Source organism: Serinus canaria, chromosome 3, assembly GCF_022539315.1.
Source record: "Serinus canaria isolate serCan28SL12 chromosome 3, serCan2020, whole genome shotgun sequence".
NCBI lineage: Eukaryota > Metazoa > Chordata > Aves > Passeriformes > Fringillidae > Serinus > Serinus canaria.
In genome coordinates, this window is record NC_066316.1 from 78072976 (window position 1) to 78100842 (window position 27867).

The window sequence follows — 27867 nt, forward strand, 5'->3', positions numbered from 1 at the left end:
GGTTTGTTTTGGTTTTATCATTCTCAGACTGCACCTTGGATTTACTAACGTGGCATAAGAGTTTGGTCACTTGGGAGGGACAGAAAGTGAGAGGAGCCGACGGGCTCTGTTCAAATGGAAGCACAGGCTTTCTGCGAAGGTAAGCAATTTAGCACCATGTAGCAAACCAAGGGCTGCGCCCGAGGTCAAATGCTGTTGCTGTTCACACATAATCCTCACTCTCGTAATAAGTCACTTCATTTGGTTGAAGGAAGGTGCCCTCTGCACTGATATTCAGGAAAACTGTCAGAAATTCCAGGTGAATAGCTTACGAGCAGTCAAATCTAGCATTTAATGCAAAAGCTTACACAGCAAGACAAGCTAATAGAAAAAAAAATCAAGCCAATCTCACCCCAGATAAAGACTGTTTTATATTACTGAAGGTAAGGTCACATCCAGTAATGATAATAATCCAAGAAAAGTTTTTGGTACCACACAATCCAGCTGGCTGAGTCAAACATAACCACACATGAAAACCAACACTGAAGATTCCTGGGTACTGACAGCTCCCACCAATGCATTCACACTTTTGGTTACTCAACAAACGGGATACCTGTCATTTCAGTTAGCAGCATACAGAGGAATTGCTCCAATCCCGGGCACTACAAGCAGCACCGCTTCTGAGGCTCGTTCCAGTGTGGAAAAGAGAGGTTGTGACTGGTGCCACGTACAGTCAGCGAGAGGCAGAGGAGCGCAAAAGGAGCCTATGCCACCAACAGAGCACAACCACCGAGTTTATCTGTAAGATCACCATCTCACTTCCCTTTCAGAAAGTGCCTTGTTTATTTAGTTTTTAATGGTATGGCATAAGGACTCGTGTATTTTATAGATAGATACCAAACTGGTATTATCAAAATAAACCCATCTGTTTTATAAACCCACTATTTACAAAAATGGTTTCTGAAGTTTTTTTGTTTTGTTTTGTTTTTTTAACAAAAATTAAACTATACACCAATCTAAGTTACAGAAACAAAAATAACCTTTATAAGATCACATGTATAAAACAAGAAATGAAATGTGTTTTTATTTAAGGCAATACTGGGCTACTTCACAAATCACCACCTCAAATATATACACTGCTCCACACTACTAATTTTCTATCACATTCACAACGGATTCTTTAATACCAAATATTGTTTTAAATCTTCAATGTAGCAAACTATTTTTATTCACATTTCCATTTTTATTATGGAATCATAAATGCTTTGTAACCAATTAAAAGCAATGAAAAATGTAGCTATAAGAAAACTATTATATTTATGTGTTAACTACATATGAATATCATCCATAGATACTGGATGTTAAAATTTACAAAAATGAGAGTGTGTCAGTACGTTTAACCTATGAAATGTGATCTTATCCAGCTTTTCTTCTGTAAATAAATGCTTTATGCAAAATAAACTGGATATGGCAGACTTAGCTAGCTTTAGTTCAAAAGTTCTTAATTTAAAATGATTAAAGGACAGTTTTAAAAACTTGCTCACTTAGTTACAAATTAAAATTCCGAATATAAATGTGTCATTTAATAGTTTAGACTTACAGACTGCTGGTGGCAGCAAATGATTTACAATAATAAATATATACAAAAAAATGTATCTACAAATAAAGAAAACTGTTATACATGAGAAGTAACCTGGTGAAAGATACCAATCACAGACAACTCACAAAGATTTAGTTTATGGAAAGGACAATCTGATAGAAAGTTGAGGTCTTGATCAAGTATTTACAAAACTGAAGCAATTACTTTCTTCAAGTCCCATAGGGATAAAAACAAATAAGACATTTACATGACTCATGTCATGTTTTTTGCTAGATTAAATCACTTCAAAATAAAAGAGCTCCACAGTTACTAGCATGCTTGATGGCTTCCTATTCAAAATAAATTCTATTACAGGTCATGGTTTAACACATTAGGTTTTCAGTATTTTGATTCCCCTTCCTCAGTACCCAAAACAATTACTTTTGCAGCTATAACCTCTGGATTATCCTCCCAACGTCCTTCGAACTTTCTCAAACTGACCACAGGTTTCATTTCCTGAAGCTGCTTCAACACACGCTCCGTGCAGTCTTTAAGAGTCTTGTCTAACACTATCTTTACATTATCACCACATGGAAGCCGTGATGGGTTGGCAAACGGTACAAGGGTTTCAGTTTCAGAACATGGCCAAGAGACGCTATCGTTTACTACAGGGGCCTTCTCGCTGGCTTTCCGAGAATTTGAATGGGATCCTTTCTTGGTTCCGCCGCTATGGTATTCTCTTTCAGAGTTTTTCTTTTGCTTCACAGCAGATTCTTCAAGGAACTTGAGGAATGACACTTCAAAACCCATTGGCTTGAACGAGCTCCAGTCAAAAGCCGCAGGTTGCTCCTCAGCCGTTTGAATGGCAACAGCAGTCTCTTCCTCTTTGTGCAGGCTACTCACACCACTGGGCAGTGCCTCCTCTGTTTTCTCAGCTCTCTTTCTCTTACTCTGAGATACATTTTTTTCTTTATTTGCTCTTTTCAGGTTGTTTGATTTTTGCTTCTCTGAGGGGCAGGAGCTGGTCTCCTGCAAGTCACTATTTACACTGGAAGAGATTTTTGCTTGATTTTCAGCAGTTGAAGAATCCTCATTAATTAGTTTAGTAATGAACAGTTCTGTCAGTTCATCCACTTCATCCTTCTCACCTTTTTCAGTTTCCTTTTGTGATAAGGTAGTTGTGCTTGAATCATTATTGCTCGCTGTCAAACTCGTTTCAGGCTCTTTCATGTCAGTTTTTTTATCAGTTTCCTCCTGCTCACAAGAGGCTTCTTTTACTTGGGAGACAGAGTGTTTTTTAGATACAATAAGAAGATTCCTGTGTTGGGAAGTAAAAGCTTTGGACAGTTTGTGACATTTATAATGCCTTATTATGTTACTTTCACTTGTGACTACGGACGAGCATCCCTTTATCATACACGGATACTGAGTTATGAACCTGCTTGTACATTCCGATAAGGCATCGTTTCTGGCCTTTATTAAATACACGTACTTGCCGCGCTTCAGTGAATAAGCCTTATTTTCCTGAACCTGTATACCTTTTGAGTTTTTGTTTTCCAAGTTCATGTTTTTCTTTCGTTTTGTTTTCACTGACAGCCTGTTACCCTCTTTTCCCGATCTGTTTTTGAGTCCTCTCTGTTTAGACTTCAACGGTTTCTCCTGATTTGCTTTGCTTGAAATGTTTTCCTGGCCTGGTGTCAGCCTCCTGGGTCTTATTAGATGATCTTTATGCCTGTCATTATGTTTGTTAAAAATATGCCTCAAGAGGTTAGACCTAGTAGCATAAATACGGTCACAGCCTTCACAGTCACACTTGAACATGCCATCATCTTCTACTTTGTTTGGCTTTATCTCAACACTGTGCTCTGTCTCAAGATGCACAACATAATTAAGATACGCTGTAAACGAAGACTTACACTGAGACTGGTCACAAAAAAACCTTCCCACCTCTGGAGCTGATTTCATGTTTCCAATTTGCTCTGGGGTCATGTCATGAAGCTTCATATAATGCTGTATCAAGCTGGTAACTTCCTGGAAGATACGGGAGCAGTCATTCACTTCACACCTGAACTCTCTGACAGCAGGTTTGGTTTCCACCTCCTCGCGTTCCTCTCTGCCTTGCTCATTCTCCTCCTCCACTTCAGCAGAAAAAGCAGGGAGGTCTGATTTGTGCACAGCCTGGTAATGAAGAATGAGGTTTTGTTGTATTGTAAAAGCTGCGAAGCAGCCCTGATGGACGCACCGGTAGGGTCTGTAAGGGCTGTATCTAGTGGGAAAGTCCAGGGATTTTGTTACAGGCTTCCTACCATTCCTCTCCTCCTTCTCTTTCCTGTGCTTCCTAGCCTTGCGTACTTTGGCTTGCTCCTGCATACTATCAAAAGATGCTGCATTGTGCTGCTCCACTGGAACAGAAACCACCTGGGGAGGTTTCTCCAGTCTTTCAGGAATATTATTTTCTGGTAGAAGTTTTTCCAATACTTTTACAGGCTCTACAGCTTCCTTTATCTGAGTTTCTTTGACCAACGGAGCTACAGTTTTGTTTTCTATTACTAGTGTCTGCACATTTTTTATTTCAACAGGTTGTGGGGCTGTGTTTACACTTTCATTTTGAGATCTTCTGCCATAAGGCCTCTTAATTTTTAATTTTACCATCTCCTCTGTTGTAAAATGATGTACAAGCTGACAGTGAGCTCGGAGATTGGAGTTTCTTGTGAATGTTTTTGGACAGGTAGCTACAACACATTTGAATGGGGCATACTTCAGTTGATGTTTCTTTATTTCTAGTATCATTTCTGCAGTGTACTGATGGATCTTGCCATAGTGTTTAAACAATGCATCTTTTGTCATAGCACTGTAACTGCAGCCAGGATTCTGACATACAAAAGGTTTATTAACTCTATCACTAAATTGAATGCTACTTGCCTCTGGAGACAGCTGGATGAGGGGTTTATTTTCAAGTGATACAACAGGAACTGCTGGTGCTAGCTTATCTGCTGGAGGACACTGAGAAACGGTCTCAGAGACTGGAATGGGAGAATCATCTTCTAGCTTCAGTTTTTGCAAGGCTTCCAAAATTTCTGACATTTGAGTATCATCCTTTTGAGGCATCTCAGCCTGAGCAGAGCTACCCTTTGCAGCAGTAACATTCCCTGTGTGCAGAGCCAACTGTGTAGAAGTGGGTAGTTTTACACCGTGTGCAGAATTATCTGAAGCAGCCTGGGTGTTATTTACTTGCAAGTTCTGTCCTGAAGCAGCAACAGTATCCTGAATTTCAGTTTTCACCTCAAGCATCTGTGAATTCATAGCAGTTTTAATTATTTCCAGGGTTTTTTCGAAGTTCTGCATAACACTGTCCTGTGAAATCTGTTCTTCCGAATTTGCCTGCACACAAGAATTTGCAGCCATCATTTGGGAATCCCCATTTTCAGTTTTTACTGTTAAAGGGGGCAGAACTGTATGAGCCTCAAGGTTTGTTTTGAAATTATCTTTGATACTGGCCATGAATAACTGATTGTCAACATTACTGAGTTTCTGTGCGAGGTTTTCCACCACCGTTTGAGAGCCACAATTTGCCAGCAAGTTGGACTGAAAACTTTCTCCCTGTATTTGCATGTTTCCTTCAGTGCTTTTGGTTAGAAGTCCCATTACTGTTGCATTGTTTACTGCTAATTTCTGTGATGTATTGGGTAGAAGCAGGGGTGTAGGCGTTTTTCTCTTCCTCTTTGAGGAGCTGGTTCCCTTCTTATTCAAGTTGCTCGATCCCGAATTCTTGGGACTACTTATTACTGAAACTCGTGAACTGTTCCCTGCAAAGTTTTGTGCTGCTGCAACAGTGTTAGAATATGAGCTAGGACACAAGCCATTTTCAACAGTCTTTAGCATTAAGTCCTCTGTTGCAAAAACAGGCAAAGTCTTGCATTCATTTAGTGGAGGAATTTTGGCATTGAGGGTCCTGTTTTGGTCTGTCAGCAGGGTACCGGGGTTACCGACTGTCTGCAGCAGAGAGGGCGTGGCTGAGCTGGGGAGAATGGCTGCATTTATCTGAGTTGTACCAGAGACACAACTTGTCGTAACCACACGTGGAAGGACTTCTGTGTTATCAAAGCTATTCGGGATGCCTGCAGTTTCCAAGGCTTGCTTTATAATTTGATTACCTTCCTCATTCCCACTGGCATTAAAGTTAGTCACATTGGCCCGTGGAAACATAGTCTGCAGTGCAGAACGATTTTCAGCTGCAAGTAACTGGAGGAAGGATGGATCTTTAAAACACGTCTCTGGATTGAAGGCAGACTCCTGAGGTTGCTGCAAGTTTAATGAATTTGAAGAAAGAATCATACTGGCAAGCAAAGATTGTCCATTAGCCTGCAGAGCTTCTGGAGAAATTTCTGATCCTTCAAGAGGCTTACAGTAAGACCTCTTAGATAAGTGACCACCAAGTGATCTAGGATTAGTAAAAACTCTGAAACACCTGCTACAGATAAATTTGCCATCTCTAATTATTGCTGGCCACTTTGCTCGCTTGTTATGCTTTGGCTTCTTTTCTTTCCCATTTCCTGAGCCCCTGCCACGATCTTTTTTCACCTTTTCTGAAGCTGGGTGCTGAGAACTGGTTTCACTGAAGTTATTTTCATTACTCAATTGTGAGGGAAACATTTGATCAACACTCTCCTCTTTGGGGAAGGTAGAACTAGTGTTTCCTTCTAGTTGCAAAGAAAAGCTATTTGTGTTATTTTCCAGTTGTGAGAAGACTGAATTTGGAGGATTCTCTGCTGATGAAGGAAATAGAGACATTGGACCATTTTCCGCAGGCAAAGGAAGAAAAGGATCTGAACCACCATCAATATTCAGAGGCATAACTGTTTTTGCCAGATCATCCAACTGGGAAGGTAAGGTTGCAGCAGACAAATTTTCCATTTGTGAACACAAAACGCTCTCAGGCTCGCTTTTAATACGAGCAGACAAATTTGGATTTATGACACTTTCCACTATAGGCAACATAGGATTTGCCAGATTTTCTAGGTGGGTTGGGAAAAGAGTACTTGAGACATGCTGCACTTGACTGGAACAGGTGGGATTCAAATTTGATTTGTTCTGTGCAGTAAAAGCAGCACCACTGGGATTGCTCACCTGGGATGGCATAAGATATACAATCTTCCCATCGTTCGGCACATTTTGCAGATTGCTGGATTTCCGCGGTTTCTTATTTTTACGCTGCATTTTAAAAGCAGCATATTCATCAGGGTGGGCTGCCTTCATGTGTTTGCCAATGCTCTGAGACGAATTGTACGTTCGAGTACACCCCTCAACCTGACAATTAAATTTCTGAATTGGGGCTGCTGGTGATACAGCTGGAACTAAAGAGTTATTTATGTTAGGCTGTGATGGAATAAATGTAATACTTTCTAAAGTCTTTAAAGGCAGGTTATATAGATTAGCTGCAGCTTTAATACTGTCTTCAATTTCAAGTTTGGAAATGGGTACACCGTTTCGATACCCTGTCTGATTCTGCATGCTGAATGGATTTACAATGCTCACTTGTCTTTCTAAGCTTTTTGATTCAAGAGCTTCTGGTTTTAATGTGTCTGAGGTCACAGAAACAGTTTGAATATTCTGAGTCTGACTGAGACAGCTTTCCTCCTTTCTCTCTTGGAAAACTGGAAGACAGGAGTCAAGTGATGAGCACAACTGCTGGGCTCCAGGTTTAGTAGTATCTACTTTACTGGCAGTAGCAGCCAATTTACCTCTTTTTACAAAGTTATCTCGGATCTTCTGGTTAACAACAGACATCTTAATGCTGCCTGCTGGAACTGTTTCTTCTGCTTTTATTGAACCCATAGGAGACTGCTCTGAACCAGCATTAGGCAAGGAATTGCTTTGCTGGAGTACACTCACCGACGCATTTACACTTTCATTCCCTACTGGTTCTGCTTTGATTTGGTTCCAGACATTTTTTCCTTCAATGAAACTGCTTCGGTTTTCAGCTGGAGGAGATGTCAATTCCTCTTTAACTTCAACTCCATCAGTACTTTCATTAGCTTTAGAAGGCTGACTAAGATCAGGCTGATCAATTTGGTTTTCAGGCTGCTCTTCTTTTTCAGGCTGCTTGTTGTGATCCTCAATATGCTTCTCCAGTTCATTCTGTGAGCGGTACACCTTCCCACAGCCTGTGACTCTGCAGGTATAGGTATTATAGTGTTGTGCTTCGTGATCATAGAGTAAATAGGCTTCAGAAAACACTCTGCCACATTTGGGAAACATACACTTAGCTCTGAAGACTTGATGCTCTCTCCTATGGGTCAGCAGCTCAGCGTAACTGTTAAAGCCAGCCTTACATTTCATCTGTATGCAGATATAAGGCTTGCTGCCACAGTGCATTTGTAAATGATCATTCAGGTGAGTAACACTTACAAAATGTCGTCTACAGTACTGGCAAATCACTTTTTTGCTCTGCATTTCAAGAAAACGTTTAGCTTCTTCATTATCTTTATGGCCCTTTGCGTGTGCTATTAGATTTTTAAAATATTTAAAGCCTTTTTTACAAAGTGTTACAGGGCAGGTGAATTCATTAACAGGGGGTGGCTTTTGAACTGGCACTATCTCTGGTATGTAAGGTTTATCTTTGTCATCATTTTCATCATCTGAGCCATCGTTATCATTAAACACAATGAAGTCTGTTGAATAGAGGCTGTTCTTCTTAATGGGTCGCTGCTCCTGTTTGGATACCGAATTAGTTTTCTGATTCTCATTGGCAGTTGCTATTTTAGGAGGTCTTCCCAGTCGCCTCAGTGGTTTCATAGCAGCCAATCTCTCTTTGCTAGATTTTTTCACATGCAAAGTTACATGGGGAACAAAGTTTTCTTTAGAATTAAAATTTTGCGCACAAATAGGGCAACTGTAAATTCCATCTTTATAATGTTTCTGTGCATGTCTAACTATTCTATGACCTAGGAATTCCTTGTCACACAACACACAATACTGCATGTAAGCTTGCCAGTTCCTAAATCTAGCTGATATGAACCCCCTCTCTCTGAGTTTTTTGATTTCTCTCTTTTTCTGCTTTTCATCTCTGATACCCCTAAGAAGGCTGGTAGCCTCATCAAGGCCAGCAAGCCCATTCAGAGAGCTTTCTTTACTATCTTCTTGGCCATCCTCAACCTTCTCATAAACTTCACTGTCGTTTAGTTCGTCTATGGATGACACGATGGATGCCTCCTCTCCCATAAGTGCCAGACACTGACGCTTCAGAGTTTTCCAGTCCCAGAACTCTGGATCAAAAGGCCACTGAGTTTTCAGTACAAGTAAGAGCTCACAGCGCAAAGAATTTGGTATTGGAAGATTCTCTTCATCATACTTCTGGTCAGGCTGATTATATAGCATTTCAACAGCATAATACGCATCCACAGTGGGTTCCAGTAGAAATTCACTCAGCTGACAAGCACGTTTCACCTCCAAATCATCTGGAAGTAAGCAGGAGATCGTCTTGCAAATAGATATCTTGACATCTGCATTTTCACTGGATTCCAAGCGCAATGCTTTCACACACAGTTCAATGCATGTTGCAAGTCCAGCACCATCAATCTGTAAAGCAAGATTAATTTTAGTAAGTCATTTTATCTAACTCTTTCTATACTTTGAAGATGTCATTATTCAATCATATATGTCAAAAAAATGCACACAGTAATGCTTTTTACCTCATGAAACAGAATGGATTATATTCAGATGCTATTCTTTAAGTTGCATAATTTGTCTTCATGCTACTAAAAAAATGTTGAAGTTTACTGACAACTAAAGACCAATTAATTGTATGTTCTGTCTAGTTTGAGGACTTTTACACTGTATGTTAGAGATGTTTGGTTTATATTAGAGTAATATTGAGCCTTTTCCTTGGACTAAAGCCTGTCAGTTGTGCCACAGGTACTTGAGATGAGATTTTATGAAACATCAACTTAACACTGGGCAGAAATCAAATGGTAAAAATTGCTACAGTTAAAGAAAAACATGTGATCTTCAGAAAGATCAATAATTTAGAGATAACTTAAAGTAAAAGCTTTACTTCTTTTATTTTTAAAAATTATGTCATTTCAAAGTCCACTGACCTCAACTGAACACAAGGCTTCAGTCCAACTGAAAGCAGTAAGTGTAGTTACATTTTGTTAAATGTTCCATCATTTGAATGTTCTAAAGGTCACGTGGTCTTTACTCACTCCTACCCTAAGGCAACACCATTTACATTTACATTGACTTTACAAACTCTTTATGTTGCCAGGGATGCACAAGAGAGGCTGTGGTATACAGGAGAATAAAGTTCAACAAATTTATGAATGTACAAGTCTACTACCTACATGGCCTCGAATTTCTGCCAACAAGTAAATGCTCAAATGCTCACTGGAGAAAAATCAATATAGCATAGAGCAGGCAGAGATTTTAATATCACAAGACTCTGTGAAAGTTATTTTCCTCCCCCTCTCTAATTCCAATTTATTTCACATCTTACAGGGAGGGAAAAAATCTTTAAATTTAGAAGCCCACGATTAACCATACCAAAACAATGAAAAACAAAACCAGGAATTTTTATGCTTAGAATTAATTTCCCAACTTACAGAAATCTTCATAAGAGCTCAATTTAGTTATCAATATTAAATATTGCAACTACTAAAGAAACTAAGAAAACTAGATGACAAGGTTAGCTGGGAAAGATGAGCAGGGTTTTAATACATTGTATGTAAGCCCACAAGTGACAAGTATTTCATTTATCAAAATAAACTGCATTCACAAATGGCAATTCAAAAGGTTTTGAGTTGTAGTTTTGGGGGTTTTTTTTGTGTAGTTTCTTCTTTTCTTTCTAATTTCCTGTAATTTTCCTTTTCTTATTTATTAACATACACTCTTCATTTCCTTTCCTCATAAGCTGGTCCTCTCAATTTTCTGTAATTTTTTAAAATATGAAAAATAACAGCGAGGAATGTTAGGGCCTCCCTACAGAAAATATCACATTTAGAGGACACAGGCAAATCTAGAGGCCATAACCTCACCTTTAGTTCTTTCTTCATCTCAGTTGTGGCATCCAGCTTTTCTGTTTAATCCCACTCTTTTTGCAAAGGAGCCAAAGTTTTAACGATTCAAAATGAATCAATTCATAATTTACCTGCAGAAGGAAGTGGCTATGGCCATTCCTAAAACTAATTAGGATTGCCCTGAAACTGATACTCTACAGAAAGACAGGATGTCAAAGAAGTTTAAAAAAGTTTTCATAAATTTTCCTGATTACAGTTCCATTGAAAGTGCCAAAAATATTCTTTCATGAGTATCCTTACCTCTGAATTAATTACTTTAATCAGGAAGAAAATGTGATAAACAGTCTTAGTTAACACAGAAAGTTGACGACATCTCTCTAGATACACTTGAATAGAAGGCTCTACCCTTTGCTGCAGTTTACTCCAGAAAAGAGTCAGTTCCCTAGAACAAGAGAACAATATTTCAGGGCCATCAATGCAACCACTAGTCTTATAACAAGAAATGCAAGGCTAAGAACAGTTTCCATTTTGTCTTCGGGAAAGGAAAAAGCCTGAAATTTATTTATTTATTTACACCTTATCTTTTATTAAAATACCCACACTATTAAGTACCTAAATTTAAAAATTATGACAATGACTCAATTCCAGAAGGGCAGTTCAGAATAAAACCTGTATTACCACAATTTTTGCTACATAATTTACTCATTATGTGGCCTTGGAAAAAAGAAGCCTTGCACAGTAGTTTATTATTCAAAGACTGGAACTGTATTCTTCTGAACTCGTCTAAGACCTACAGAAGATTGGCTTTTCTCTCTTTTTTCTAAAGCTACTCTGCTTTAAGAACTGAATGTGACTGTGATTTAGCAAGAAATTAGCCCCCAAAGCCAAACAGTATTACAGTATCTACATTATCTTATCTGTTGATTCCTCCTCAGGTGCAAGAGCCAAGAGTACCTAGTACCTTGTGGAATGCTCTATCACCCAAAACTTTAGCAGAATCTCTTAAAGCAAAATCCTGCATTAGCAGTTTTCTCCTCCTGCTGCACATAAAACAGAGATGCACAGACAAAGCAAATACTTCACGAATTATACGGGTTTGCTAGTTAGCAGAAGGAATTAAAACCCTAACAGCTCAAATATCTGCCAACAAAGACCAGTTACTTGTTCCCACATTAATGAAAGCAAGCCCTAAACAATAAGTATCTTCATCTAGCTTATTATTGTGGTTATAGCAGTAGTAAAGAGCTTCTTCCTTTCTAAGTTTGTTAGAAAAAGAAATACTGTGTTATTACAGGCCAGAAAGAACAGTACTTACTCATTAAATGCTGACATAATGCTGACCAGTTGCCTGCAGTTATTAAATTTCTTATTTCTATGGAAAAATTATTAACCAGCTATTGGTATTTGCCTCATCATACAGACACCCTTCAAATTCCTGTAATGGATGCTTATCTTGCAAAATACATTTCTTTTCTTTTTTAGCTTTCCAAGAGTCTTATCTCCTTTCTGTTTAGATCACAGATTTTATCAAGCTAAACAAAGTTAACTCGTGGTTTATGTATCTTCCCCAGACTAAGTTTTTGTTCTTAGATAGAAAACAAGATTCAAACTCACCAGGCACAGTACATCTCCCCTTGCTGCAGCTGGCGAGATAGAAAAGCTGCACATAGAATTAGAGCACTTTTTTCATCTCCATCAGATTCCAGGTTACAGATCATTTCTAGTGCATCTTTGCAATCTACTTCTGCAATCTAGAAGAGAAGAAAGAGAAGAACGAGACTCAGAAAGTGGTTGCATTTTCAAACACACAGTTACATTAGCCTTTGCAAGACAATAATTCAGAACTTTAATTTAACAGTCAGGTAGAAATGAGCTTGAAAGCAAATCAGTATATTTCTAGACAGTATAAAAAAATCATTATGCCACCAGAAAAACTGTCTTATTAGAGTGAACATAAACTTTTTTCTCAGACATAACTTATTTGTATCTAGTGTCCCACTCACCTAAGAAATTCAAAATATATTTATTTTTTATATATATCACATACATGTGGTAATAGTGATATGAAGACATAACTTTAAATTGCAGCTTAACACAAAAAAGGAAATTAATTGTAATTCTAATCCAGTTTACTTCTCACTGATAGAATTACTGCTTTAATACAATGAGCTGGATGGTTAATGAATCTGAAGTTTAACATGACTGTTCTAGTACTTTTTAAAAAATCAAAGATATGAAGAAAAGGAAAGCTGTACAGTAAGAAGCAGGTCATCTGAATGCTGTTCTAGAAGAATGCTACAGTCTGTACAATATAAATTATTTGTCGAGTACCAATGGAAGTACTTCATTTTACGGCAAATCAAAGGAAAAATCACAGTTGCCCAGTACTACTAGACAGCTAGATCAGTACTGAATCAGTGCACTTGCTGTAACAACTACTGTCTAATTTGGTTCTCAGCAGACTGGTTTGATTACATCAATTAGTGCATCTGGCAGGACATGCTGGTATTTATTCTTTGACACCAGCAGCTGAAGAATAGCTTGACTATGACAACAGCACTGTTGGAAGTCTCTCTTGAGAAATCACAAGACCACCCAAAGCAAGAAACAGAAGTGCTCACCCAAACACCCAGCTGGTCCGGCACTCTGGGTAAGGCGGCAGCACAGCTGGATTGGGCACCACGGTATCCAGCAATCAAACTACAATTTTGAATAGTACAACTACTTATTTTCACACCTCTAAATTGACACTTCGTAAATATACTAACAGCCCTTCACTGAATGTCACTGGAGGTTTAATAACCTCAAAGTAATCTTCTAGAGAAAACTGTATTTCTTAACATGGAACAGTATTAATCTAATAGCAATTTAGACTGAAGGTCTGCTTTGCTCAGTGCCCCATCTCAGACAGGGTCTACCAATTAAAAGCTTAGAGAAGAATACAGCAAACCGAACTCATAATAAGGGAACTTTCATCATTAAAAGCTTTTCCAGCCTGTCACACTTCCTAAGGGATGCTGTTTCTAACAAAGGTTTGTACATCAAGTTTGTCAGTCTAGCATTTCACATACTGCAGATCTGAATTCTTCACATTATTGAAGGAAACTATTAGGAAACCATGCTGAAAGCTTTCCTAAATGATACTTTCCTACCTGTCTGAATGGATATAAAAATTTCCACACCAATAATATACTTTTTTGCACCTTTTTTACTATTTTCTTGCTTTTCTCACACTACAAAAATGACTGTCCTCAGTTTGTAAGTCCACCCTGACATGTTAAAGCTTATCTGCCTTCTCATGGTAAGGTATCATCTTTCCAAAATGGTTAGCAATACTGCAAACAGTTAGCTGAAGCTGCTAATCTAAGCAATCCAAAGCTCAGAAATACCTGTATTAGGTTCTCTCTGATAACCCAATATGAACTTATCTGTACATTATGGCATCCAAAGAAACAAGGCCAACCCATTCCTTTTGTCCAGGGGATTCACAGTTCATTCACTGAACCAGCCCATTCTGTGTTGGGGCTGAGTAATGAAGGAAGGAAGCCTGTTTACAGGGTCATAAATTCTAAGTTCCATTGCATGTCTCCAGCAAACAAAGGTAAGATTGCACAGCCCTATCATAGCCCCTCCTGAGCCTGTTCTGACTGGGTCTGCAGCAGCTGGAGCTGGGAGGAGAGCAAGACTGATCCAACTCTACTGAGTATCTGAAGAACACGCTCAGTGAGAAGCTGTCATCTTAGAATTTCATCTGTATCTAGGGCAGGAAAGTTTTCCAGCTCTAATCAGTGCACAACTCTTATCCCTTTAGGTTCAATTGCAATATGCTTAATATTTAACATAAAAAGATGACAGCAACAAAAAGACAGGAGAGACACTGGTAGACAAGAAAAGTGACATTTGCAGTTCGTTTTCCTTCAAGAAGGAAAAAGGCTTAGCTAAAACTTTGGAGTGGGATGAGAAATGAAGATGCCACCTGAAAGAATGCAAAAGAGCAAAGCTGTCATCTCCTCTCTGACTTTTGTACTTAAATTAGAAGGATTTTATATTACAAACCAGATCAAAGATCTGATTTCACCTTCAATTGCACCCAGGAATTTGGGTGAAGTTACATTTATTCTCTGAACTGCAAGCAGGATCTAAAGGGCCCCATTCTATGTACTAGCTATACACAAATAAGAATACAGTTCAAGTAATAAGAGTAGGAAAATTAATAACTTCACTTTACTAAGGAGGTCTGAGGCAGAGTTTTAAAATACTTCAAGCAAAATCAAGCACAGAGTTATGGCACAGCCAGAAAATGCCCATTAATGACCTAATAATACACTTCCATGAGAATTTTGAGTCATTACTACCCAGCTTAAAAGTGACTTGAATGAAAATAAATACCAAAAATATTTTATATCATATTTTAAAAGAAAAACCTATTCTATAGAATACCAGCTTATGATTAATGACTCTACTACCATTAAAGAAATAAGTCTAAGAAAAAAAATTCTTCATTATTTACTTACTTCTTCCATTAGCCTTTCATTTGGTGATCCTGAACAAAGACAGACCAGGTAGGTTTGCTTGAAATTGCCTTTCGCACTGATTTCTGGATGGTCAGAGCAGAGTTTTGCCAGTGCAGTAGCTTGCGTTAATTGCTTTGTTTTCATTAGGTGCTTAATACGCATATCCAGCAGAACAGGGCCTTCTGACACCAAAAATTCATTCACTTAAAAAAAAAAAAAAAAAAAAAAAGGTCAAAATATTATAAGCATGTTACAGAGTTAACAGACTGCATTTACTCATCGTGGTTGACCCCTAAAATTTACAACAATCAAAACAGATACAAAAGATACAAAGCAAAGATGAGGGAAAAGGTTCTCAGCGAACTGCACTTCTTTATCATAAAGATTCCCTGTCACAGACCTTTTATATACTTGCAGGTTTTAATTGATTCTAATTTCTTGGTAAAACAGCTGCACACAAAACAGACTGAGAGACCACATAAACATTAAAATATTTAGATACCATTTAATTATAGTTCTACAGAAAGACAACACTCTCATATACTTTGTACGCTTGCGCTATGCCTTTGCTAATGTTGCCTTTTAAAGATCTTGCTATTGAAGGATATATGTGACAAGTACAAAAGTTTCTGAACCTGTTTTTTTTTGGTGTGAAATGTTTCGTATTATACACCCACTGAATACAGTCAAACACTTCATAGTTCTTCAACCAAAGAAGTTTCCTTATTTGAAAAAAGAGGCATATCTTGTGTACATTTGACTGTGCATAGTCTAAAACTCAAAAGACACGGGTACTGAACTGGATTTTTCAAACATGCTCCCACCAGAACTAAACTCTGTAGTCTACACTAACAACCCAACTTGAGGTGCCTCAATGGAAGGCATAAGAATTCTACAAAAAGGGGGAACACAGGTTAATGTTCCATATCTTAAATATTAATCTTGGGTCTCATCCAGATCTTCCAAGATGAAAATTGTTTCAGCTTTGAAGCATGAGGCTTAGTACTACCTCTAGAACACTTTAAGTCAATTATTAAAACTAGACACATAGACAATCAATTTTCTCTAATCCTTTTGACATCATCCCCTCCCTGTTTTCACAAGGTAGGTATGTACTGCATAAAAAAACCCTTGGTTTTCAATTGCCCTCACTTCAATTTCATAACACATTCTCACATCTTTAAAACCAGCAGACTTTTTCTACTGATTTTTTATTCTTTTGTGAAAACTAGCACATTCATGATATGCTTTCAGTATTAGGAGTAAAATCTTGATAATTTCTGAATGAGATTTTTTCCAGCCTTTGAGTAGTCCCCAAAGCCTTCTGGCCATCTGCAGTGCTCACTTTCTGACACATTTTGACAGGAACTTTCATCATATACCTTTTAATTTCCTCATCCTGTATTTCACTGAAATCATGTTGCCCATTCACTTGATTTGTATTTTCTTGACTTTTCAAATATTTGATGAAATAAGTACTTTCAACACGTAAAAAATTAATTCTCTCTGTAATACTTGAACTAGTAGAATACAAAACATAGTTTACCTGAAAAAAAAAAGGTAATCTCATTCTTTGCTTCTTCCCATACTATTTAGTTTGATTCACTACTGTCTTCATTTCAAGATTTCTCTTTCTTCTAGCTGCTTATATGGAACATTACTAGAAGTCCATCTTAAAATCAGAATCAGGTCAACGGTTTTCTTTACCACTTTAATGCACAAGATTTTCAGGCAGAAAATGTTGCCTTTTGCAGAAATTGGGCCTGTTAAACCCCATCATTATCTTTCAGGCATTTTCAGACTTATGACTGAATTATCATTTCAACCAACTTCTCAGTTATTTGTCCATACCCTTGTACCCTGTAACAAATGATCAGCAATGGCTAACTGATGTGTAAGAATATTCAAATCATATGAGCTCCTTCTTCCTTTCCCCATGGCAATGAAGCTATGACCAGATTTGTGTTTATGCAGGAAAACCAGAGCACACTAACAGACAATGGGTAAACAGTAAACATTTTTTGTATTTATTAGGGGACATTCTAAGCAGCAGATAAACGTTCCATTAATGTCATTACCAATGCATTATAAAAGACATTCACACTACTGCCAACCCACAAATGACCCTGTGACTAACCACATTCAACAGCCTAACCTTGCTCTTCCTCTACCAGGTACCAATAATCCCTTCGCCCACAACGCTTAGTCCTGGATAGTCCACCTGGAATAACATTGGAACATTTTACCTTATTTCTGTAACAAGATACAGGAAGACCTTAGACTTCAAGATATATTGGTAATCCAAGATGTTTCACTCTGATTTATTACTATAATTGCTGCATTTAATATTGTAAACATTACATTCTATCTGCGAGTTCTTAGTAATCCCCTTCCTCTAGCATTTACTGCTTCAGCCAGCCTAGCCTACATAAGCATCAGCACATTTTCTGTTATCTTCTCAAAAAGACACAGGAAGACCTCAGGGTTACCAGTTACATATTAGCTCTTAAGCCTTTATTCTAATCCCAGTGATTATAACCATTATGTTTAACATCTGAAAGCTCATTCAAAACACGAATTTTAATACATTTGTTTTGTAATTTAACTAAAGCTGACATATTAAGACAAAAACCAGTGCTGGGGTTACAGGACCAAGTTTATGGTGGGGAACAGTCCTAAGGATAAGATTTTGAGGTTACTGAGGAAAGTTCTGTTTATTTTTTAAACATTTGATAAACATATTTTATCATACAATGTCAAATTCAAAAGTTATTGTGGACAAATTGCTAGCCTACCATAACAATAGTAATTTATAAAAATGCTTTGAGACAAGTGCTTTCCCTATGGAACTTTCTTTATCTCAGCTTATGAGATTTCTACCTTTGCCCTTCCTATTCTCTCCCCAATGCTGCTGGTGGGGGAATGAGGGAGTGGCTGAGTGGGGCTTGGCTGCTGGCTGGGGTTGAGCCACAACACCTCCTCAGTCATCTTCAAGTGTTAGTCCACATGTGTATTCACACTATGGGTGACTCAGAACTGACTTGGTGCTTCCCATATCTACCAGGAGCTGGGACTCAGAATCCTTCATGCAAACATCTCAGCACAATTCTGCTGAGTGCAGCATCAATCCTGGATGCTTCTGTGGTGGCACAGTGTCTAGAGCAAGGGTAAAAGAAGTTCCAGATGGCTGCCTTGAGTATAACCAGGATGAAAACACATTTTTCTCCTCTCTAAACTAAGGCTGCTGTTATCATTCAGCTTCTGATGACAGGTGCTCTAATTACTGAGAATAGATCCACATTAGCTGTTACATTCTGCCTGCTATCTACCTTGACAATCTCTGGATAGTGATGGTTGTATCCAGATCCTCTTTTCAGTAAGATATTCTTTAGATGCCTCCCTACTACATTTAAACTTATGAAAAATTCAGGAACCTAACTCTTGGCATCCAGGTTTAAATCTCTAAGGATAATGAGAATTAGTTACCAAAAAAGCAGCAGCAGCCTAGCTTTTCATAAGGTTATCAAAGATCCTTTTCCTCTAGACACTTCCTCCACTCACCCTCAGTATCAGCTGAGGAGATACCAATGACAGATTTGAAGGATTATACCATCACTACATGAAAATGATAATCCTGAGGATGGAAATGCAGGTTCATGCTAAAGAGCACAAGCCACACTGACAAAAATTGAGGATGGAAATGCAGTGTTTTAATATTGCATAGGCTATGGTATAACCTTAAACATTTTGGTGTACTTCACTTTTGAGTCTTTGGCACACTGAGCAATAAGGCTGCACAGACAGCCACATGACTTCAGAAAACGTAATGTTCAATTGCTATTAATTCAGATCAGTTTCAATTCTAGATTAATATCAGTCCTGAGCTCACATTAAGCTATCTGGTAGTTCAGAAGGAGGCCAGTATGACAAAAGACCCACTATGATGCGAGAAAATTAAGATAACATTACTAAGGTTTCCTTCCGTAACCAATTAATGAAGTGGAGAAACATAGAAAATTCCTCTCTCCAAATACAAATGCTTCCTGTCTATCATCTGCAACCTTGAGAAAAAAAGAAGTCATGCAGGTGAAACCTGAAGTAATAGCAGGTCCAGTCACCATGCAAATGCAATGCAATGCAATGTCTTATAGCAGTGCAGGACCTGCTCCCATGGGACTCTTACAAGACATTCCTTAAAAATGTTTAAGTTAGCGCTCCTGAAGTCCATGGTCACAATCTTACTTGCTGCCCTGTGTCCTCCTCATCCAATATTGAGCTCATGAGCAAGTTCTTAAAAAGACTCAAAATCAAGGCAATTAAACATTAATTAAACCTCTCTCTTACAAGTTCCTTACAAGTTACCGTGGATGAAGTGTGGTTGAGAGGAAGATAGTGAAGGACTACTCTAGTGTAGGACTCTGAGGACTGCATACAAATCCAAAGTCTACATAAGGTGTATAATAAGTAATTAAAAGAAGTAACAAAATGCAAATCTTGAGGAAGAGTATGCCCAACTTCTGAAAAAAAATTGAAAATCACATTATACATTTACTGGACTTACCCAAGGGAGCTCTGGTAATTCGAATAAAAGGAGATCCAACTTATTTTCTAAAAGCACTAAAAGAAGCCCATCAAATCCCTAAAGATACCAAGCTCTCTTGGCAGTAAAAAAAAGAGCCTTGTACAGATAAATTATCAGTTAATGGAAAAAGAAAAAAAAACCCAAACAAACTCTCAGTGGGTTTCTGTAGGATCTGTATCAGGGACAGCATATGTCCAGCACTTTTATAAACATTTGGAAAAGGGCAGAGAACCATGACAAAATATGCTGAAAAAAAATCAGGGTAGTAAAAACATGCCAACAGTCCATAACACAGCATAACAGATAAAATGTTGATAAAATCCCCAAACTTATTTTCATGGAGAAAAAATATACAAGTCTAACTGTACACACAAGCATGATAGGGGAAAATCTTAACACTGAAATAGGTACTAGTCCTCAAGAAAATGTCTTGTTTAGTTCTGATTTAAGAAAACATTGGTTCAATGTTCAGTCAAGAAGCAAGGCTAATGTTATGAAAGCAATATTATTATCAAATATTATGAAAGGAATGCTGAAGGAAGCAGAAAATCATATTGACTGCTGAATAAACCTTTAGTTCCCCATGGAATGGGAACAGTTCCACAAGGAATGGGACAGTAAAGTTGGAAGACATGTAAGACACTGCAGAAGAGAGAAGATGAGATATGATAGCAGTCTATCAAATCAGGTCTTGTGATACATTCATTGAAAGATGTGAAAATAGTTAACTTATAAATAGATAGAAAATATCACATGTAATAAGCAGGCACCAGGCTAAAAGGAGACAGACACTAAGAGGAACTACTTCACTTGATGTAAGAACTGTGCAACTTTGCCACAGATGCTTGCTTATGTGTGACACTTATACAGATTCTAAAACCATTTAAGAATCAAAAAAACAATTAAGATTTATTCACACAAGGATACCACTTCTGAATTGCAATGACCGAAAAAAAATAACATATCAGGGCACTATTCCTGTAAGCCTCTGCTGAGGATATACTCTTCCCTATGCAACTACTGTTAGCCATTCTCAGCATTCAGGTCTAAATGAATCTTCAGTAAAGGTCCTCTTGGCATTTCATCACTGAGTAAACGACATTCTCATTTAAAAAAATAGATGCAGTTTTTATTTTTTGGGTTTATGTCAAATAATTTTGCATATCAGTATTGAACTTACCCCATCGTAAATTAGCCAGTATGTAAACTCCCTTCACATGGGTTATAAAGAAAATGGCAAGAGAAGCTGAGGGATGATTGTGTTTTATGCAAAATACCAACATTAATTTATTTGTATGTTACCATGAACATATTATCTTAATAGTTCAGAAAATGCTACATGCATATTTATGTATACAGCTTATAAATTATCACAATCTATACTGAACAAACAACTTCCATCAATCATAATATTTCAATGTCCCATAAAATTGAAGTAAATAACTTAAAATTTTACCTTTATCTGGGTCCAACTGTTCCTGGGACAGAATACCACACAATACTGGGTTCTTCCACACTCCCTTCTCTTGTGTAAGTGTTGTTAAAATGTGCAGTTCCTGGCTGCCATTTTCCATCAAGTTTTTATGAGCCACCTGAATAATACATTTTACAAAACAAGGTATTGTTTTAAACAGACATAAATAATGTGTCTTTCATACTCCTTTATACCTTTTGTTATCACATTAGCACCTTACCAGATAGAGAGTTCAATGTATAACAAAACAGTCTTAACATTCAGCCTATATAGGTTTTACTTCTGCCTCTGTTGCCTAAGATATAAGCTGAGAAACCAAAACAAGTGAGTGCTTCAAACTCACCTTGAGATTTATTAACAGGGCTACTTCTGAAATTTCTGAAACTAAATTTTGAAATAGGCCTCTCTTTTAAAAATGGATGAGCAATTTCTCTAGTCCACGTATTGTTCTGGTACCAGGTGCCTAAACTTTATCTTCTCAAACTGTTCAGCAGCTCAATTTCTATGTACTGTAGACAGTGAAAAAAAATTTTTATAATGTCAAAGGACTTTAGCTGTTAAGATCTCACTGCATAGTTCTATGCAAATATGATGAAACATAGAGTCTTAAAATCAATTAAAATATCTTCCATGGCACTTGTATACTAGAACAAATTCTATGAGCAGATGTACACTTGGGAGCAAAACAAATACCTGCAAAAATCTGTGGCTTAAGTAGCAACACACAATTTACACTGGTCCTTTAAAAAAAAAAAAAACAGCCAAGAAATTATTTTTCTTTACTTTTCCACCTGCTCTCAAGGCTGTGGAACCCCTCAGGACCAAACACATCTCTTCAGTATTGACTTATATAAGGCAATTGCTAGTTAAAATTCACTCTAAAATAATCAGCCTTTCATCTTCCTATGTTATTTATGCTCAGAATGCTGAGGTAACTGTATCTGGTCTTTTCATTATTATTCTTTTCTCCCCCCCTCCTTTTTTTTTAAAAAAACTGTAGGCTGGACCTCCCACTACATATTTCTGATAAATACTGAGAAGCAGAACTTGTTCCAACACCCTCCTTTAATGCAGTGCTCAAACCTTAACCAGCCAGTGCCCTGTGAGAGATTTAAAACCCCTCAGTATCAGCTAGCCTTTCATTCATAAATTTCAAACATACAACCATATATAGTAAAGAATTACTTATATGATAATTTTTCATTTCTAAGAGTGTTAATAATCAACTATATTTTAAAACATGTATTTTATTTCAATAATCCGTAGGTATTTTTTTTCAACAGCTGCTGCATGCAGACAAATGATATTACTTTCAGCAATTACTGCAGAGTATGAAGGATTTCCAGCTGAAGGCCTTGCTCCTTACATACTTAATATACCTAGGTTTCCAAACCATTCTGAAAAGCTATTCAGTCTTTATTTTATGAACTCAACTCACCTGTACAAAAGCCTGAAATTCTTCCCATTTATTTTCAGGTAAGTCCAGAGGCAGACACAGTAGAAGTTCAATACAGCTTCTGGAAGTCAAAAAGGAAAATTATCAGAGGAAATTTTTGATGTTGAAGTTGTATAATCAACAATTCCTTATTCTAATGTCAAAATAGTTGTCTGAAACACCAGCCACAAAACAGTTTGCTTCCCTGAACACATGAAGAAAAACAGGCCATGAACACTCTTGCAGAAACTGTAAAAACAAGCTCTCTAAAGGACCATTAAAAAAATCATTGAATCCAGCTCTGTAAAAGCCTGTGCAAACTGATGCACTTTCAGACTGTATGCAGATCAATAACAGCAAAGTCTTTCAAGCCAGGAATCTTGGTTTGTCTAAGGTCAGGAATCCTTCTTGCCTTAATTCCAGCAACCAGATATTCTCCCTTACATACAGCATCCTCCATGAGGAAGGTAGATACTGAGAACTGGACTGGGAAAACATTTAGGCAATGAAAAGTTAATACCACACAGACTGGTTTCAGTAAACAAAGAACCATACTCACAGTGCTAAACGTTCAAGCACAAAGGCTACATTTTCACACTCAGAGGTAAGGTAAGGTCGTGCTTTAACATAACTTCGGATAGCCACCGTGTACACCTCCAACAGAGGCAGAGGATCTTCTGATGTCTTCCACTTTTCTGCATATTCCAACAAAGTCTATTTAGGAAAAGGAAAAAAAGAATACAAAATTAAAATTTTAAATTTCTCACTAGTAGATCTCCTTAATATGAATTACATATTCTCAAAGCATGCTTTTTTGCCTTAAAATTTACTGTTTCATTAACAACTGACACTTATGGCTCCACACATCATCATTCTCTGATCATATAAAAACGTTATGACTGACACTTCCTCCCTGTGGTAACATCATATGATTCATTTTACATTCCTATTTTCCAAATACAGAAGCCTGAAGAGCATATCATAGTTAAGGGACTAAAAACTCATTTTTAGACATTAATCTCTACAGTTCAACTTCTAAAGCATGTAAATCTGAAAGTATTGGTTTTTACTTTAACTCTTCTACTTCCAGGAACAGTTTTGCTTTTCCCCTGCCTTGCCACCTTGAAGATACAGGTATCTTCAGGACATTGCTTTTTGCATGGCTCTGAAAGGAATATGGTCTATGCATTTTAAAGATACCATTTGTACATCAAAAACTCATTAGTAAAAAAACTGTTTTCCTACTTGCCACATGAATACCTACAAACTGTGATTTCAAACTACAACTCATGAAAGTGATGAAATAAACATCATCAACCAAAGTGCAGAAGACTTCTATTCATTTCAGTCAATGCCAGAGGACTCGGACACACATTTAGGCAAACAATCCAGTCAACATCCCAACCACATCCCCCATGGACCTCTGCTATCATGTCTACGGTAACTTGATGGATTGCAAACTAATCCCTACACCATGGCAGGTTGCATGGAGTCTGTCCTATTAAGATGACCAGTTTTGCTGTTTGCTTCTTGAGGGATGTAAACACACAGAAAGCTGAGAGTAAGAGAGAGCACTTTTGGCTGTTTGATGTCCTGCCGAAAGCAGGGTCATTATGATGTATGGTTTGGAGGAATATATTGACGGAGCTGTGTGTATCCTGAAGAACAGAGACCCAATAGCCTTTATGGGCAACCTGTTTCTGAGTGTTTAGAATTCCATTTATTATGATTTTCCTCCACCAGTACCTAGAGAAGCGGTCCCACAAGTTCTCAACAGAGGGATTAATCCTCATCAAACTGGTGCAAGCACAGCTGAGTGTGTAGCAGGTGCTCAGTCAGGGCACACTGGAGCTGCTCAGGAGAACAGCTGGGCTGCTGCCCCAGAGCTGGTCCCAAGCCTCTTCAGGTGCATGGGGCTACACTCCCTCCCACCCCCCAGCTTTGTGCTCACCCTAGCCAAACCACGTGTCAGTGCATTCCACCCAGATGCTGAGTTCCCTCCCAACAGTCTCTCTGACCTCTCTCTTACTTTGCTTGCTCCCACCAAATCACTATCATCCACAAAACTGCTGAAGATGTGCTCTGTCCCTTCATTCAGTTGCTAATAAAGAAGTTAAGAAACTATTTGCTCCAGTATTGAGCTTGCACAGGAAGCACAAGTAGCTGGCTGCCATCTGGACTTCATACGACTAAGTGTTGGGGACCCACACTTCAGGCAGTGGACTATTTCATAGATTTGTTTCTAAGAATACTATGGGAGATGAAATACTATGACCTGCTGATGTCTGGCAGAAAAACATCTGCCATTATGCCCTTGTCTGCAGAACCACCTACTTCACAGAAGGAAATCAGGTTTGTCTGTGTGAAAGCATGTTACAGAGCGCATACTGTCAAGGACATTTAGCAAAAGTCACAGTTCTTTTTCATAAGGTCGGCTGTAATCAAACAAATTTTGACAACATTGTTTCAATTCCGACAAAGTTTGTTCTGGTAAAAAAAAAAATCAGAGCCCTCTGAGCAACAAAGTTCTTTTGCTACAGAGTCCCACACACACCTGAATAAGAAACAGAACAAAGTGGTTCTCAACTCATTTAACAACAAATATTGAAAATTTGTTTAGTTTCTACCATATCAGTGCAACTATCTAAAAGGACTTGCTCTTGTTTGGGATACAATGCAACTCAAATGATAAAATGGAACTTGGTGCAAGTTTATGTATCAGAAAGTAAGAAAACCAATGTTAACTATTGTAGAAATGCAAGCCATCATATTAAAAAACAAGACAAAACAAAACTAGGTTTATTCCTGTCTTCAAATCTAGCTTAGCTAAAAAGCTGAGCTTAAGTTAAATTCAGCATTGTCTATGTTGGCTGTCTTTACTGACTTAGCCAGTGGTAACATTAAGAACATACTTAAAATTCTTACATTTTAATATGCAAATAAATACTCTCAATAAAAAATGTCAACTATACCAAACTGAATCAGCAATCTGTTTCATGTGGTCATTTGCAATTACAATACCATCACCATGTTATATATTGTACACTCAAAACAAAGGCACAAAGGTATCTCATTCAAGGACATAACAGGTAAGAATTATGCAAGTTTTGGCAAACTGATTCACTAAAGCCTGGTTTGGTTTTAAATGAGATCTTACTACACAATCAATATGTAAAGAAGTTACGTAGTCTACCTCTCTCCTGCAGCAGAAGATGCTTCTAAGCGTCTAGTGCTTCCTACTGTAACCTTTAACCTGACTGGAATATTGTCTGCTTTACTTTAACACTCAATTTGATGCTCTCCTAAGAGCAGCAAAACAGCACCACAGATCATGGCAGAGAAATCAAGAAAGAGCAAAACAGAGTTGAAGCAGGTAAGAAAAAACAGAGGAGGACTGTATAAACAAGATGACAATATTAGCAAACACTATTTCAATACCACTTGGCAATTTTGCTCAATGCACTAGAATAATCAGATCAGAACAAAGCAACTGCCTTCAAAGAAACTCCAGCAAAAAGCCTCCCTTTGTCCTGATACTCTCATAAGCAGAAGTACTATGATTTCCATTATTGACTTTTCATATCCAACATGTTTAAGGATTCTAGTGGCAAAACAGCAAAGCTGAACAAAAAACAGCCCAGGAAAGTATACTATATATTCTTCACTTTTTGGGTCTTGGAGCAGTGTTTTGGATGGAAACCCTTTCTTCCCTTTGTCCAGCTGATATAAAAAAGAGGGAATAGCATAAGCTTCGATTTACATGAAAGCCACAGACCTGTAGAAGTAACCCTCTCTCCTCAACCTGATGTTGTTTCTTGTTAAGAATTCACTAGAGCAATCAATACCGCTCCTTTCACGGTACAGTACTTGCAGGAAATTTAAAATAAAAAGCACAGTGATATAATCCTTTTTCCTTACGGAGTAAACTTTTTCTTCTTTTAAGTGCTTTGGAATGACTTGCATTTTTGTACTGGAGAAAACACCACCCAAGTGCTTTTTGTTAAAAGAGTATTACAGCTTAACCAATTTCACACTTGCTTAAAAGACAATTCTCCCTGTAAAGGGAAAATGTGAAAACAAGTTGCTGGTGAGACTGAATAAAAGAGGGACCAACATGCTAATGTGAGAAACAACTAATCTGAAATTCAGCACAGCATACTGTTCATATTGATTCACAGATATGCTGGGAAAATTCTTTGCATTAGTTTGGAATGCTACTTAGCTCAGACAATTAGCTTTGTAATTGGAGATAAATGGTTAAAACTAACACTGTCACACAGAATTACTTCCCTTTCTGATTAATTTGAAAAAACCTACTTCTCTTTTTATACTAAATATATATTAAAAAAACGCCAAACCAAACCACAACAATAACCAATCTCCCAAGTGGCAGCTAACATATAAGACCAAGGCAGTAAGAGCATAAAGTACCATTCAGTTTTACCCAGCTTTTATCCTGATTGTCCAAACTTGCTACAACTAGCCTAGAAGCCAAATAGTTAAATCTGGCCAAGTAACTCCTGTCAGTAAGGTGATATTTAGGAAGTTGATCTATGAAGTCATGAATCCTGTTTAATACTTAAAACACCATGTTATTAGTTGATGTAAATTTGAATGTGACCCACCTACTTTTACTCATCTTCTCTTCAAAAGACCACAGCAAACAACAAGATTAATGTAAGCTTTGGTAAATGAAGGACATTTCCAACTTAGCTACAAAGCCAGGACAACATATCCTGAAGTGTCCCAAAGTGTTGAGGACAAGAAGGAAGAAGAAGGGGTAAGAAAAGAGAAGGAGGTAGGAAGATATAATTGAACAATTGGTCATCTAAGCAGTGTGACTGAAGAGTATCAAGAATATTCTCTCCTGCCATTGCAAATATGAGAACCTAAGGAGGAAAACCAACAGGCTCAGTAGAGAGACACTGATTCATAACATGGCAAGTGACCACTGAGACCTTAACAAGAAGATCAGGAGATCTCAAGTTTCATGGTAGGTGGTCAGCATGCTAAAGAACCACCAGCTAGGCAGTATCACCATCCAATCTCACAAGGGGGAATACCGAGGACTGCTGATCCGTTATAACAAAACCAAGCAGGAATTCTCCCAGACAAACAGGAACTTTGCAGAAATACCATGTAGTCATTAATACCAGAAAATTGGATGAGAGAAGAATTATAAAAGCACTGGCAGAAATTATGACAGTCCAATGAAGACCAGTACAATCTACATTCAGATTATTAAGAATAAACTGAAGCAAATAAAATCTCATTTTTAAGATATGAACTT

General features: G+C 37.7%; 1 protein-coding gene and 1 long non-coding RNA gene across 4 annotated transcripts in view; one reads left to right on the forward strand and one right to left on the reverse strand.

The window, feature by feature from the left end:
* Positions 1–1036: 1036 nt before the first annotated feature.
* Positions 1037–27867, reverse strand: part of ZNF292 (zinc finger protein 292) — a 48472-nt gene continuing 21641 nt past the window's right edge. Inside the window, exons 2-8 of the mRNA XM_050972026.1 lie at positions 23137–23291; positions 22581–22659; positions 21125–21260; positions 15087–15289; positions 12187–12323; positions 10873–11014; positions 1037–9136 (exon numbers count right to left, since the gene is read on the reverse strand). Of these exons, the coding sequence (XP_050827983.1) occupies positions 1958–9136; positions 10873–11014; positions 12187–12323; positions 15087–15289; positions 21125–21260; positions 22581–22659; positions 23137–23291 (8031 nt within the window). The 3' untranslated portion in view covers positions 1037–1957. The remainder of the gene's footprint in view (positions 9137–10872; positions 11015–12186; positions 12324–15086; positions 15290–21124; positions 21261–22580; positions 22660–23136; positions 23292–27867) is intronic.
* LOC127059364 (uncharacterized) lies at positions 5818–27792 on the forward strand. 3 transcript variants are annotated; one of them, XR_007777056.1, is made up of 4 exons: positions 5818–5965; positions 6296–6444; positions 17261–17382; positions 22619–23143. It is a non-coding gene; the product is annotated as an uncharacterized LOC127059364 (long non-coding RNA). The 3 variants fall into 3 exon arrangements; XR_007777057.1 differs by lacking the exons at positions 17261–17382; positions 22619–23143 and adding an exon at positions 23668–27792; XR_007777055.1 differs by lacking the exon at positions 17261–17382.